Source organism: Convolutriloba macropyga, chromosome 2 (assembly GCF_964194025.1).
Source record: "Convolutriloba macropyga chromosome 2, txConMacr16.3, whole genome shotgun sequence".
Lineage (NCBI taxonomy): Eukaryota > Metazoa > Xenacoelomorpha > Acoela > Convolutidae > Convolutriloba > Convolutriloba macropyga.
In genome coordinates this window covers 15674326-15691342 of record NC_134469.1, presented here as the reverse complement: position 1 = coordinate 15691342, position 17017 = coordinate 15674326, and the positions used below count along the sequence as shown (strand labels likewise).

General features: G+C 33.8%; 2 protein-coding genes across 3 annotated transcripts in view; one reads left to right on the top strand and one right to left on the bottom strand.

Moving 5' to 3' along the window:
* Positions 1-17017, top strand: part of LOC142357168 (uncharacterized) — a 288587-nt gene that overhangs the window by 77055 nt on the left and 194515 nt on the right. The window lies entirely within an intron of this gene.
* LOC142335151 (uncharacterized) overlaps positions 1-17017 on the bottom strand; it is a 64938-nt gene that overhangs the window by 32066 nt on the left and 15855 nt on the right. The window contains exon 2 of the mRNA XM_075383515.1: positions 1657-1909. Within this exon, the coding sequence (XP_075239630.1) occupies positions 1657-1909 (253 nt within the window). The remainder of the gene's footprint in view (positions 1-1656; positions 1910-17017) is intronic.

The following is a 17017-nucleotide window of genomic DNA, read 5'->3' as shown; positions in this document are numbered from 1 at the left end:
TGAGCCACTATATGGGTATAGTAGCAAAACTGCTAAGTTGTCAAGGACACTTCTGTACTTAATCACCAATCAGGCTTTCTGTCATTTCAGTCTAATTGACACGTTGCTAACCACCGTTGTTATTAGATGCTGTAACAACAGTGATGGTGGGAGTGAACAACTGACGAGATCTTGTCACTGTTGTCCGCGCTTACTCAAAAACGGACATCGCGGTCAAATGTGACGGATATTTCTAATTTCGAAGCAAATCTGAACTAGTTTTGCAAATTGTCACTTGTCCGCACATTCTGACAACTCTAACCTTAAAACGTGGTCGTGAAATGGAAATTTCGGATAAATTTACCCGAGAAAACGTACTATTAATGTTCTCCAGCCTGAGTCAGTTGAAAATACTTCAATTGTTCACATGTAGATATGAACAGCCCAGGAGGGTAAAAACATCTGAGGCGTTCACACAGATTGCATTCATTAATTTTCAGTTATAGACTTATTGAAAAATTTCACGTTGCCTGTTAAGCTTGGATCAAAAAATATTCGATCAAAGTTCAATATTTTGTACATAAGATACAGCCTTGTTCAATGAATTTAAAAAATCACAGAAGCGTTTCCAGCGGTGAATTCATCCCATCACGATTCACAGTTCTAGGAAATAAACCCTCCCAAAAAACAACAAATTTAAGACAGGAAATAAACCCTCACGGAAATAAACCCCTACGGAAATAAACCCCCACGGAAATAAACCCCACTTTAAGGCTAACCCGAGTCGGAAAAAAAGTTAATCTTGCAAGATCTTGCAAGATTCTTGCAAGACGATGTTACGTCTTGCAAGATTCTTGCAAGATTAACTTTTTCTTGCAAGATCTTGCAAGAATCTTGCAAGAATTAATTATTTTGCAAGATTCTTGCAAGACGATGTTACGTCTTGCAAGATTCTTGCAAGATCTTGCAAGATTAACTTTTTCTTGCAAGATCTTGCAAGAATCTTGCAAGAATTAACTTATTCTTGCAAGATCTTGCAAGATTAACTTTTTCTTGCAAGATCTTGCAAGAATCTTGCAAGAATTAATTTTTTTGCAAGATTTTTGCAAGATCTTGCAAGATTAACTTTTTCTTGCAAGATCTTGCAAGAATCTTGCAAAAATTAACTTATTCTTGCAAGATCTTGCAAGATTAACTTTTTCTTGCAAGATCTTGCAAGAATCTTGCAAGAATTATTTTTTTGCAAGATTTTTGCAAGATCTTGCAAGATTAACTTTTGTTCTCGACTAGGGTAAATTTTCGTCGTGATAATTTGTTCGGTTGTGATAGTTTCATATCAAGTCCACCGCACCGCTAAGGCACCGAGGCATGGCCATACGCGCTAAATGCGCATCTCTTTATTAGTCAAGTTGGGGTTTGTTTACGTGGGGGTTCATTTCCTCAGGTGTTTTTTTCCAATCTAATTTTAAGTTTTTTTTCCGAAACCACCCATTCACGACAAATACAAACTACCAATTAGTTGAGCTCATTGGCCATTTCTAATACTTGTCTTAAGTTTCAGCATTTAAATATGATTATGTCGACCAATCGAAATGAAGTATTAGGTCAAAACTCTCATTTTTTCTATTTGTAGATGCTCGTTCGGTTATACCTCCTAGCTGTATTTTAACACCTTACCCAGATGCGGCGTCATCGACGATGGTGGTTGTAGTGGAGGGCTTCTTGAATCTCAAGTCTTGGTTCTCATTCCCATTGTTATTGCTGCTCCTCAAATTGGGGCTGCCCATGATAGTGACGTTTGAACCATTCCTACTTCTTGCCAAGTTTCCGCCTCCGCCATTTCCCCCATTCAGTCCCCCTCCGGTAGGGTACGAGGGGTCATTTGGAGTTGCGGGTAGGAATGAGTTACCTGTTACACGATGGCGGGCATCTAAAATTGTTACGTGATTCATAAATCGTTAAGCAGCACGAACTGTTTTATAGGTCCAGAATAAATAAATCAAGACTCAGACATTGAACTGAACGAAGAGATCTTGGGGCCGCATACACCGGGGCAAATTTAACGAACAAAGAACCCCAGGCCTAGACCTCGACTTATGAAAAGACTTCAAAAGTCTAGTAGGGGGGGGGGGGGAGGGGACAATATTGACTATAATTACACGGTCGAGCTTCCTAGTTAAAGTCGAGCTAATTTCTTTTCATGGGTCGAGCTTAAGTCTTTTCATAACAAAGAAAGTCCAGCTAAGGTCTTTTCATGGGTCCACCATTAGTCTTCTCATAAGTCTATTGTCATCAAAATCCGATATCAAAATCGGTACATACAGAAGCAGAGCCGGTGCAAGACTAAATTGCTTTGCACCAGAGCAGTTCAACTTAAGAAACAGTTGTAAAACTGCAAAAAAACCTTAAGATCTTCGTCAGATCTTAAGATAAAGGGTTATGGCAACTCGAGTATATTACCACATTACTTGATTCGATGAAACCAGCTAGCTTAAGTGTATTGGTCCTAGACCCATTAGCCATAACAAAATTTCGGCGTTATTCAGTTTGTTTTCCCTTCCAAATTTATGAACTATCTTTTTTTAAAAATAATGCAGGTTTTTGAGAGATTAGTGGTTCTTCTGAATCTTAAAAAATGAAGTAGTATACACGCTGACTACGTTATATGTAATTTTGCACGGAAAATTTTAATGGCAAAAAAGCCTACTTATGAAAAGACCAATTATGGACCCATGAAAAGACTTTAACTCGACTTTGCTTGCAAACATTGTGTCGAGCTTAAGTCCAGCCCAAATTTTAGGTCGAGCTAAAGTCTTTTGTAAAACTTTGGGTCCAGCTAAAGTCTTTTGCGAAAAATTTGAGTCGAGCTAAAGTCCAGAATGTCTTAAAGTCCAGCTAAACTCTTTTCATAGCTCAAATGAGTCAAGTATGGGCTTTTCATAGTGCATTTTGGTCGATCATTGAGTGTGATCTTTTCATGAGTGTGTACCTAGACCTGGGATGCCATAACGCAATTTCATCCATATTTTAGGAAAGCATCATGTCTCAATCTCTGGTACATGAGTCCATTGATGGAATTTACATTTTAGATTAACGTGTACACCGTTAAAAATTGAAAAAAGGAAAAACATTTTATAACTGATAGTTAACGAATTTTTAAAGAAGGAAAGTAGAATAATGGTGCAAGCATAGAAACGGTGGGAATTAAAAGTTATTTCAATAACTATTTTGACTTATATATTGAAAAGATTTCAAACTTATTATCTTAAGATCTATAACTCTTCAAAACATATTACATTATCTATGCCAGGTTACTTTTTATTCCAGAGCAAAAATATGATTTTTACAATCCTATACAAATTTTAATTTTGCAGAGAGGCTTAGTTTTTATACAAACAGAAGGGTGTGATGTTTACCTATATTTACGAGAGGTTTTTGTGAACTGCTTTATAGAGGTTGAATAGAAATTAGGTGGCGTTTTCAATTAGTAGAGTAAAAATTAGGAAAAAATTAAGGCGATTTAAAAAAGTAGCAAACCTGTTTTGTGAAGATTTTCAAGAAGTCTAAGGGGCCGAAAGTGCTCAACTCGATCATGGTGGGTTTTAGAGAACGGAAAAAAACAGGTTGCTGGGAAAAATCTCCCTATATCAGCAAATCGTTTCTTCGCGCCGGGCTGATCCGAAAGCTTTTTGTTTAGAATCAACCATTTTCAAAAACTGCTTTTCGGCTCCTAAAATAGGTTAGGAAATTTTGAAAATTCTTTTCCACGTTACAATAAAGGGTAAAATAGATAGATGCCCTTTTGAAGGTCTTATATTTTAGCTTAACCTTGAACCGTTTTCCCTGGACTTAATTTTTCATAAACTATTAATTCTCAAATTGGATTTGGTGTCCTATTTTTCATCCCTAATCTTTAGACCCCCAATAATTTCACCACGATTGCTTAAGCCCAACCTCGTTTAGCCCTGCAAAATTTAACCACTACATTGATTCCCCTGATCTTTAAATTCCTACAATTCAGGACCAGAAACTATAAATCTATTCTAATTAGCGTTTTTAATGAAGATAAAACGGATAAAACAATTGAGGCGCAAATAAAACTTTTTAACAGCCTAGTCATTTCACCCCGAGTTGAATCTGTAAAAGAACGTCCCGTGATTGCCATTAAAAAAACTAACGCTCACATTCAAAGAGCAATTTTGATGAAGTTTTATATAAACCAAACTGATGTTAAATTCCAAAGGGTCAATAAATATTTCTCAAAATTGTCAAAAGAACCGATTTTTGTTTTGTATAAGTATATGTTTGAGATTCATCTTAACATTTATAGGGCGGCACCGTAATTGCATCGCTGCGGCTTTAAGTCGAAACTGCATATGTCACCAATTTGAGGAACCCTATCGTAATTTTATCATAACCATGTACTCCAGTTTGGGACCTCATTTTAGGAACCCCCATAGAGTAAATTACAAATAGCCCAAAATATTGTAACAAGGCTGTTTTTTCGACCTAACCAAACACGTTTACGGAAAAATGTAAAAATGGATTTGAAAAAAAATTATACCAGAGAACACTCACTTGAAATGATCCCATCGCTTGCGTTGAAAAACCAGTAGGAACACAAAGAGCCTTTGAAGTTTTTTTGAAGAGAAGTTTGAGCAAGCAGTTCAACGGCGTTTAGATTCCTTGGTTATTCAGAAAAACAGACGTGCACTGTTTGTATTTTAGAGCAAATATATAAAGTGTCCGCATATGAAACATACTCCCAAATTTATTCTCAGGATATCATGGTAGATAGATAGCCTTAGGGAGGGATTGCCAAAAGAACTAATACTGTTGAAAGCTAGCACAATGGAAAACAAGACTTATTCAGTGGATCTATGAAAACTGGATCTTAGAAACTATTGACTGCCGGACAAAATTTGAACACCTTGAATGCCTTAGCTGTATAAAACACCTTCAGAAAAAAAAGTACCGGAAACAGTGGTTCAGATTTTGGTGAAGTTTCATCTGGACCAAACTGATATTAAATTCCAAGTGGTGACTAAATATTTCTCATAAATGTCAAAAGAACCGATTTTTGTTTTGTATAAGTATAGGTTTGAGATTCATCTTAACATTTATAGGGTGGCATCCTCATTGCGTCGTTACGGCTTTAAGTCGAAAAAACTGCATATGTCACTAATTTGAGGAACTTTATCGTGATCATGTTTTCCAGTTTAGGATCCCAATTTAGGAACCCCCATAGAACGATACGACGTAAAACTTGCACACCATACCTGCAAAAAGAAATATTTGATTGGTTTTCGTTGAATTTGCTTTTGAACACACTTTTCAACTCGATCTCCTTCGCCTATTAAAGCTTGCCCAATAAGTAAGTTTTAACTTTCAATTTTTTTTCCTTTCAATTGGAAGATACCAGTTCATTCGTTTTCCAGGCTAAGAACGTTTTTTAACAGTTCGAATTCAGATTGAAGTGCAACATAAAAGATGCCGGCCAGATTTCTCGATTGTTCATTTTGTGCGATCAAAGTTGTCAAGCTACAGGACTGCCTGATTTTTTCTTCGAGTTCTGTTCATTTGGAGGCCGAAATAGATTTGGAAGCCCAAATAGAAAAGTTTTAGGTATTAAACAGATTGCGATGGAACAAATTGACTGGTTAAATGTTAAATGGCTAAGGGTTAAATAGATACGGTGAACCATTGATTTTGACCAACCAGATTTTTTTCTTATACACAAAGGGTTGATTTTCTTCATTGAAAAATGAAAATGCTGCCCAGGATTGAATATCTTGATTTATAGACTTTATTTTTTACGAGAAAAGAAACTAAGAAAGCGGGCACATTTTTAATCGAAAGTTGCAATAATGAAGCAGTTTTTTTTTGAGAAAAATGTAAGAGCCTGAGCCAGTGGGTCTATCAGAGTAATCTTATAGAGAATTCAGGTCTATCAAAATTTCTCAGCAATGTCATATTACTCAGAAATTTTTTAGCAATTCTTCTTTCATCCCTACCTCTGAAAAATTGGTGGATGTAAGGAAAAAATAGACAAATCAAATTTTCTTTGGAGTGACTGTATTTACGCTCATTTTTTTAGGACCTGAGCTGCTGAAACTCATAGCATTAACTTTAATATGATAGGTCTTCATTTGAAAGACCATTGCTCCACCTTTGCTAGGGTCTTCAGAAATATAGGTTGCAATTCCTCAAAAGTCTCACCATTGGCGCTGCAACAAAATATCAAAAGCATCAACTAAATATCAACTTAACCAAAAAGCAACTACTTTTTGATTAGTGGAATTAACTAGAAAGGAAGTCGGACTATAAAATTTCGAATTTTCACTTTTTAGAGCAGAAATTATGCTTAATGAGCAAAAATTAAAAAATTTTTTGGTTGCCATAGTGTACATGAGCAGCATCTTTTCACCAAAAGCTATTGTAGCAAGCGTTGTTTGAGTTTAAAGTATTTGTGAGCATAACGTGATTTTATGCAATCAATCATTGATAAAAGTTTGTGTTTTAGTTATGAAGTTGTGAGTACGTTACGTATCTTCTTTGTTTGCTAAAACTTTTGGATTTTTTAGACTACTCAATTTTGTGTTATGGATTAAACTATATTATTAATGTACAAAATTATTAATACAAATTAGCATAAGCGCAAGAATACAAAAAGTCTCTGAACAATAACTTGGTAAAATTTTGCGACCAAAAGGAATTCGATTACTTAAAATTTAAATAGTTTGATGAAACTTTTGCGAATAAACAATTAAACAATTTTATTCTGATTTAACATATTCAGCTGAAAGACCTTTGCAACTAAAATTCTGAAAAAATCAATAAAATGAAAATTTCATAATTTTCAAAGATAACCTTTTACCAAGGCTCTTACCTTTATAGCTGGACAGTTCGAATTGAGCTCCAGAATTGGTCATAATTCGTAAAAAAAATTTTCCGTTTTATCAATTATTGCAACCCGGTTGGCACTGCCGCTGTTCTTTGGTAATACCCGGTTTATCAGCATTTTGCAGACAACCGCTATTCTTTCTTTGTTGCATACTTTAGTCAAATGACGAGATGAATCTCATTTTTCATCACCCTCCCTCTACATGTATTCGTCTAGCGTATTATAAGTTAGAGGCTGTTATGTTCAATAATTGTTATCGTTTTCCTTGTTTTAGTGAGGCTGATAATCTGCCATTCGAGCACTAACTGGTTTTCCTATCAAAGCAAAATTTGATAATATGCAGAGACTTTCATATGTTTTTTTGTCAACATGAACATAAAATTATTGGTGGGCAAAGTAAAAAAAATTTAAAAACCAGTCAACTACAAAAAAAGTTTTGGATAGACTCTTTCAGGAGTAAAATTTAGTGTTTTTGAAGTAAAAATATAAATTTTTTGCCTAAGTCTCCGATAAATATTGCTCTAAAAATCACTTCACAAATGACTTATCAAATCACTGCACAGATCAGTTAAATATCACTTCTCTTCTAATATTTTTAATGAGAGAGTTACTGGTATTTTGAGTTAACTGTGAGATTGTTGGGGGAAATGTTGCCCACTTTTTCGGTGAGGTACTGCTGCGCAATTTAAACAACACTTGAACAAATTATCTGACAAAAAGTTTGAAAACTAAATTATCCGGGACCTACTTTACTCTCGCAGATCATTAAAACCCACTTCTATTAGTTTTTTATTTCTTCTTTCAATGATTAGTGCGGCATTACGTTGCAACTAGAACATTATAGAAAGTAAAATTACTCGAAAATGTTACTGCTCTTCACGACAATGTTTTAGCATTAGAGTTCTAAAGCCCATACAAAGAACAGCGACGGAAACCCAAAATAGTTCAAGTTTGCTGAAAATTGCCGTCATACGTGAGTAGTACACATATCTGCCATGTTACTGGAGGGGGGGGGGGGGGTCCGGACCCCCCCCCCCCCCCTACAAGAACTCTCACCACCGAAAAACTGATTTTCTCTTAGTGAAAGCAAGTTTTTTGGTTAAGTTTCGCCAGCCTGAGAGAAGTTCTTGGGTTAATTTGACTGGCGAAACTTAACCAAAAAACTTGCTTTCACTAAGAGAAAATCAGTTTTTCGGTGGTGAGAGTTCTTGTAGGGGGGGGTGTCCGGACCCCTCGCCCTCCAGTAACAAGGCAGACACCGGCTGCTCCAATGTGTATTTCAGAAGAAAGAATGCGTAGTACGGAGTGCTTACACTATGGTTAGCCTGTTGTAGTAACTTTAATTTTTTTTATCTTTGAGACCATGAGAGGCATACTTGAAAAACTTTGAAAAATTTTCAAATTTTTTTTCGAAAAATTTTCAAAGTTTTCCAAAGTCCTAAAATGGTCTGAAATGGATTTTGCGCTATGAAAGAGCACTCAAAAGAGATTTTTTGTTGACTTCAGTTTTTTCACCTATGCAGTATGGGGGTCGAAACATACAAAAGTTTCAAAAATTTTTTTGAAAATTTTTCAAAATTTTTCAAAGTCCTAAAATGGTCTGAAATGGATTTTGCGCTATGAACGAGCACTCAAATGTGATCTTTTTTGAGTTCACTTTTTTTCTCCCATGCTGTATAGGGGTCGAAACATACAAAAATTTCAAATTTTTGAGTAAAAAATTCCAAAATATTTTAATGTTCTAGAATGGACTGGAATGGATTTTGCGCTAAGAAAAAGCACTCAAAAGTGATTTTTGTGGACTTCATTTTGTTCAAGCAAGTAGGACCAAATAACTCAATAGTCTGAAATAAGTCAAAGAGGAGTCAGAAGCAGTTTTTGCTGACAATACATTTGCAAATGTACAGTGTGATATGGAAAGCTTGTCTTTATTTTTTTTTATATACATGTGTAACTATGTATGTTTCTATCAAAACAAGTCCGTATATTTGCTTGCATGTGTTCAGAAATGTAATTTTTACCTCTGAAAGAATATATGAAAGAAAGGAAAGAATGAAACTCTTAAGTATAAAATCATGCGTATTCATGTATATAATAATGAAAGTATATATGAAAGTGTATATTTGTTTAAAAATAAGTATAACTGTGCTTAAGTTTAGTAATACGTTTGTATGAGTATAAGCTGAAATGTATGTTTGGGTGTGGAAATTGTAAATGTGTGTATATGTCAAGACGTTCTTGGTTTTATGTATGTATGTTTTTTCTATATGCATACAGTGGAATGTATGTATATATGTCTGAATGTGTTTATGTATTTATGTATTTATATGCTTGTAAGTCAGACGAGAGAGAGAGGGAGATAAGTCCCTGGAGGGCAATTTGATTGTTTAGAAGAATGTTGTTACTTGTCTCCACGATCCAATAATATTATATCTTGCAAACAGATTTTGACCTTCAGCGTTGATAAACTGTGTCCTTTAAACATTGGCAAGCAAAATGTCACAACCGAAGAGGACAACAATTTTTTGATGTTCTCAGCATGCTTTTTGGAAAATTGATTTTTCGACACCTATCTAGCTACCATATTAAAAACTATCAAGGTTTTTTAGAGAAAAAAAATTAAATTCATGCTCTTTGTCTTTTAATCCTTGGCAAGAAAATGATAAAGTGTTGCAACACAGAAGACAAAAACCCTTTTTTGATGTTCTGAGCATGCTTTTTTAAAAACAGATTTTTCTACACTTATTCAGCTACCCGTCTAGGAATGAGCAAGATTATTTACATGAACAAATATATATGAGATGAATTGTTGAGAGATAAACAATAAAATGAGCTAAATAAAAAGAATAAACTCTGCAAAAAACTGAAAATGTTGGTGGAAAACTATGATATGCAGGAGCAGCTGAACTTTTTAGTTAAGTAAAGTAGAATGATAGGAATTCATCAAGAGCTTGAATTATATTAAGTGCTAAGTGTTATGCTGTGAATCAGCTTAGGTGTTATGATGTACAAGAAGAGTAGTTTGTACTGGAACTGTAAAAAGCGCTAAAATTTTCAAAAGATAATTAGTCACTTTATCAATTAAGCAAGAACAAACACAATTTATGGCTCCGTGGGTGGTTGATAGAAACAGCTTCAGAAATGTATAGGTTTTGTTTGCGTATTGGTAATAGCATTAATGGATATTGCGTGCTGGGACTGAAATATTAAACAATAGCGAAACTCATCGTCAGTAAAGGCTTCCAATAAATTCAACCATTGAACACTAAAAGTGAGGTACCAGACCAACTCAAGCAACCAGAAATCAAACACTTTCATAATAGTGTCTTCTTGGATCAAATTTACTGCGTTCAGTAACCCTGTGTTAAAACTTTGGATTAATTTTTGTTCTGTCCACGTTTTAAAATGATATTACCGTAACGATATTTCATAAAATGATATTACCGTAACGATATTTCATCGGAAAGAGGTAAATCCAAAGGAGCAGATTCTTTATAACATATAATTGGGCTAAGCAGTCTGGCGAATATAATGGAATTTAACATAACACTACTGCTACCTACTACTGCTACTGCCTACTACTACTACCTACAACTACTATCTACAATTAGTACCTACTACTACTGCTACATACTAGTACTACCTACAACTTCTACTAGATACTATTACTAACTACTAGCACTACTTATTGGTTCTAAGTTACACTAGTACCTACTACTACTTCCTTTTAAAACCTTCAAATATTACCTATTGTTTACTTATTGTTTACTAACCATCTACAACAAAGTGTTTTTGTTTTTCTAAAAAATGAAAACAATTCCTATCTCTAGAGACTCGTTGAGCATAAACAACAGAAGCTTTTATCTATCTCAAAGTAATATGCCCTGACTGACACAGACCGATAGAATTTACCCGCGAATATTTACAACAAATCATTAGGTGTTTGAAGTTTTTTTCAAAGATATAAAAAACGCTGAAGCTTTGTTGAATACATTAACCCAGTAATTTTCAACTCAATGTTAATTTGTTAATTAACAATTAAAAAATCCATGAATGATATTTAATTAATTAAATCAATGTAGGGTTTTATTGCTTAGTGAACCAGTCTAATTTTCAGAACTTCAAATAAGTTTTATTGCTATGTTGTTTTTTTGAAAAGCAAATTTTGTACACTTTTTTTTTCACTTAAGAGGTAAAAATATAAATTTCACTTGAAGTAAAAATATAAATTTTTTGCCTAAGTCTCTGATAAATATTGCTCTAAAAATCACTTCACAAATGACTTATCAAATCACTGCACAGATCAGTTAAATATCACTTCTCTTCTAATATTTTTAATGAGAGAGTTACTGGTATTTTGAGTTAACTGTGAGATTGTTGGGGGAAATGTTGCCCACTTTTTCGGTGAGGTACTGCTGCGCAATTTAAACAACACTTGAACAAATTATCTGACAAAAAGTTTGAAAACTAAATTATCCGGGACCTATTTTACTCTCGCAGATCATTAAAACCCACTTCTATTAGTTTTTTATTTCTTCTTTCAATGATTAGTGCGGCATTACGTTGCAACTAGAACATTATAGAAAGTAAAATTACTCGAAAATGTTACTGCTCTTCACGACAATGTTTTAGCATTAGAGTTCTAAAGCCCATACAAAGAACAGCGACGGAAACCCAAAATAGTTCAAGTTTGCTGAAAATTGCCGTCATACGTGAATAGTACACATATCTGCCATGTTACTGGAGGGGGGGTCCGGACCCCCCCCCCCCTACAAGAACTCTCACCACCGAAAAACTGATTTTCTCTTAGTGAAAGCAAGTTTTTTGGTTAAGTTCGCCAGCCTGAGAGAAGTTCTTGGGTTAATTTGACTGGCGAAACTTAACCAAAAAACTTGCTTTCACTAAGAGAAAATCAGTTTTTCGGTGGTGAGAGTTCTTGTAGGGGGGGTGTCCGGACCCCTCGCCCTCCAGTAACAAGGCAGACACCGGCTGCTCCAATGTGTATTTCAGAAGAAAGAATGCGTAGTACGGAGTGCTTACACTATGGTTAGCCTGTTGTAGTAACTTTAATTTTTTTTATCTTTGAGACCATGAGAGGCATACTTGGAAAACTTTGAAAAATTTTCAAATTTTTTTTCGAAAAATTTTCAGAGTTTTCCAAAGTCCTAAAATGGTCTGAAATGGTTTTGCGCTATGAAAGAGCACTCAAAAGAGATTTTTTGTTGACTTCAGTTTTTTCACCTATGCAGTATGGGGGTCGAAACATACAAAAGTTTCAAAAATTTTTTTGAAAATTTTTCAAAATTTTTCAAAAACCTAAAATGGTCTGAAATGGATTTTGCGCTATGAAAGAGCACTCAAATGTGATCTTTTTTGAGTTCACTTTTTTTCTCCAATGCTGTATAGGGGTCGAAACATACAAAAATTTCAAATTTTTGAGTAAAAAATTCCAAAATATTTTAGTGTTCTAGAATGGTCTGGAATGGATTTTGCGCTAAGAAAAAGCACTCAAAAGTGATTTTTGTGGACTTTATTTTGTTCAACCAAGTAGGACCAAATAACTCAATAGTCTGAAATAAGTCAAAGAGGAGTCAGAAGCAGTTTTTGCTGACAATACATTTGCAAATGTACAGTGTGATGTGGAAAGCTTGTCTTTATTTTTTTTATATACATATGTAACTATGTATGTTTCTATCAAAACAAGTCCGTATATTTGCTTGCATGTGTTCAGAAATGTAATTTTTACCTCTGAAAGAATATATGAAAGAAAGGAAAGAATGAAACTCTTAAGTATAAAATCATGCGTATTCATGTATATAATAATGAAAGTATATATGAAAGTGTATATTTGTTTAAAAATAAGTATAACTGTGCTTAAGTTTAGTAATACGTTTGCATGAGTATAAGCTGAAATGTATGTTTGGGTGTGGAAATTGTAAATGTGTGTATATGTCAAGACGTTCTTGGTTTTATGTATGTATGTTTTTTCTATATGCATACAGTGGAATGTATGTATATATGTCTGAATGTGTTTATGTATTTATGTATTTATATGCTTGTAAGTCAGACGAGAGAGAGAGAGGGAGATAAGTCCCTGGAGGGCAATTTGATTGTTTAGAAGAATGTTGTTACTTTTCTCCACGATCCAATAATATTATATCTTGCAAACAGATTTTGACCTTCAGCGTTGATAAACTGTGTCCTTTAAACATTGGCAAGCAAAATGTCACAACCGAAGAGGACAACAATTTTTTGATGTTCTCAGCATGCTTTTTGGAAAATTGATTTTTCGACACCTATCTAGCTACCATATTAAAAACTATCAAGGTTTTTTAGAGAAAAAAAATTAAATTCATGCTTTTGTCTTTTAATCCGTGGCAAGAAAATGATAAAGTGTTGCAACACAGAAGACAAAAACCCTTTTTTGATGTTCTGAGCATGCTTTTTTAAAAACAGATTTTTCTACACTTATTCAGCTACCCGTCTAGGAATGAGCAAGATTATTTACATGAAAAAATATATATGAGATGAATTGTTGAGAGATAAACAATAAAATGAGCTAAATAAAAAGAATAAACTCTGCAAAAAACTGAAAATGTTGGTGGAAAACTATGATATGCAGGAGCAGCTGAACTTTTTAGTTAAGTAAAGTAGAATGATAGGAATTCATCAAGAGCTTGAATTATATTAAGTGCTAAGTGTTATGCTGTGAATCAGCTTAGGTGTTATGATGTACAAGGAGAGTAGTTTGTACTGGAACTGTAAAAAGCGCTAAAATTTTCAAAAGATAATTAGTCACTTTATCAATTAAGCAAGAACAAACACAATTTATGGATCCGTGGGTGGTTGATAGAAACAGCTTCAGAAATGTATAGGTTTTGTTTGCGTATTGGTAATAGCAATAATGGATATTGCGTGCTGGGACTGAAATATTAAACAATAGCGAAACTCATCGTCAGTAAAGGCTTCCGATAAATTTAACCATTGAACACTGAAAGTAAGGTACCAGACCAACTCACGCAACCAGAAATCAAACACTTTCATAATAGTGTCTTCTTGGATCAAATTTACTGCGTTCAGTAACCCTGTGTTAAAACTTTGGATTAATTTTTGTTCTGTCCACGTTTTAAAATGATATTACCGTAACGATATTTCATAAAATGATATTACCGTAACGATATTTCATCGGAAAGAGGTAAATCCAAAGGAGCAGATTCTTTATAACATATAATTGGGCTAAGCAGTCTGGCGAATATAATGGAATTTAACATAACACTACTGCTACCTACTACTGCTACTGCCTACTACTACTACCTACAACTACTATCTACAATTAGTACCTACTACTACTGCTACATACTAGTACTACCTACAACTTCTACTAGATACTATTACTAACTACTAGCACTACTTATTGGTTCTAAGTTACACTAGTACCTACTACTACTTCCTTTTAAAACCTTCAAATATTACCTATTGTTTACTTATTGTTTACTAACCATCTACAACAAAGTGTTTTTGTTTTTCTAAAAAATGAAAACAATTCCTATCTCTAGAGACTCGTTGAGCATAAACAACAGAAGCTTTTATCTATCTCAAAGTAATATGCCCTGACTGACACAGACCGATAGAATTTACCCGCGAATATTTACAACAAACCATTAGGTGTTTGAAGTTTTTTTCAAAGATATAAAAAACGCTGAAGCTTTGTTGAATACATTAACCCAGTAATTTTCAACTCAATGTTAATTTGTTAATTAACAATTAAAAAATCCATGAACGATATTTAATTAATTAAATCAATGTAGGGTTTTATTGCTTAGTGAACCAGTCTAATTTTCAGAACTTCAAATAAGTTTTATTGCTATGTTCTTTTTTTGAAAAGCAAATTTTGTACACTTTTTTTTTCACTTATGAGGGATCAGTCATAAGCCTTTTTGTTCAAATGCTGTTTTTTTGTTAATTCAATGTTTGACGTCTGATTCCATTTGCAATTAACTGATAGATATGAAACGCAATCTTTTTAAAATTTCTAATATGAAGGATTGTATAGCGTAAACATTGACGGGTTCACAATGGCGTCGCACTATGTCTATTTATAATATCAACTTTATAGAAACAAGCTTGCTTCAAAAACTCCATAGTGTGTACCTTAATGGAAACAAACAATTTACAGGGTACCTACATAAACCAAAAAACAGGTTTTACGCTATATAGTTGTTTTCGTATGTTTATTCAGAGTCACCTGTTGTTTCAGTTGTCAGGTAATACACAATTTTTTCTGAATCCTTACGTTTCAAATTTTGTATAGACTGAAAACTGCTGGGATAGCTTGCCAGAAGGACATGCGTTAGTTGAGTTTCATATTAACCTTAGCTTCGGCTCAGTATGTGTTCACAGCTAAGATTGTAATTGTGAACTTTTTATTCATTAAAAGTTTAGCGCTACATGATTTTGCAATTTTTGTAATATTAACTTCTTCCTAATTTTATTAAATCTCATTTCGTCATTGTTTATCTGAAGAAAATTAAAATTAAATCAACCTCATGAAACGTTTCTCAACAAAATTAAGTGAAAAAGTCTTGTTGGATTTATGAGCTCAAACAAGAACCTTAAATTTAGGTGTTTAGGTGAACAAATTGTGTCTGTTTTCAACGTCTGCTTACACCCAATGGTTTCAGAGAAGTACTTTTTGCGGAGTTTGAAATACAATTCTTCTTTATTAGTGTTCAAAACTCAACAACCGGAGACGGTATGGCTTTGGATATGCATGTATAATATAATTGTGAAACCTGGCCAATCATTTCACCTAAAAGTTGAACCATTGAGTTCGAATTCGAGTTTGTGATCTAAAAATAATATTCAACGATAATTGACTTTTTAAAAACAAAAGACCTCTTTTTTTAGTATTCAAAACTCAACAATCGGAGGCGTTATGGATTTCGATAAGCAAGTATAATAAAATGGTGATGCTTGGTCAATCACTCTACATAAAAGTGGAAGTTTTGAGTTTCTGTCTCAATTTATGATCTAAAAACACTATTCAAGGATAATTGACTTTGAAAAAAGACTACTTTTGGTACTAAAAACACAATAATCGACGACCGTGTAACTTTGAATTACCAAATACAATGAAATGTGAAAACTTGGTCTATCGCTCTAAATAAAAGTCAAAGTTCGAGTTTGAATTTGTGATCTAAAAATAGTATTCAAGGGATAATTACGTCATAATAGTTGAGTTGTGTTATAAAGTTGCGAACGCAAAACAATTGAAACACGTTCTCACAATCTATTTCTACAGCTATATATGTGTCAAAAAAGCGAAGGAGACCTTTTGGTTTTATTAAGCTTTTCGTTATAGTTTACTATTTTATATAGACTATATTCACATGGTCTATTATGTAATCTTTACTGCACGAGTTCTACAAGCGTTCCTAAAGACCATTATTTTGCATTTTTCCGTAGAAAAGAACAGAAAAAAACGCATGATTTTCCAAAATAGGCAGCGTTGACATATTTTACCAGTAATTTTTTGAAAAGAGCGTTCAGTGCAACTTCTTAAATGATTAATTTTCTTTGAAAAATGTTCGGCTAATGAACTCTAAATATACCAAAATAACTAATATGGAGATACTTTTAAGTCATGACCACATTAGGTAACAGTTAACACAACTAACAGTGATTTCTTGCTACCATAAAAACCGTCAACACAGACAGTAGAAATCAGATTACGCGCCTTGATGCCATCGTTAAACTGACAAGTACAATTCTACTTTCTTTTGGTCAATTTGGAAAAGGTTCCAGTGTTAAAACCTTGTTATCCATAGTACATTAAGTTCAAAGTTTAAAGTATTCAAAATTTTCGGAAATTAGTGTTTTAATTTTCAATGTGTTAATAAGTATTCTTGGCTTTGTGTACCTCGTTTTGATGGTACCTTACCGAAAGGGTTTCTATGTTTTCAAACGTTTGTTTGTTATGGATGCTATGAAGAGTCGATTTGAGTTCTTTCAACTGAGTCAAAGACAAAAAAACAGCAAAAAACAAATCCCGATTATAGAGGCAATTAGGCTAAAGTGATTTTCAGGTTTTTTATTGCAGTAATTTAATTTTCTCTGAGCTTAAACATTGTGAGA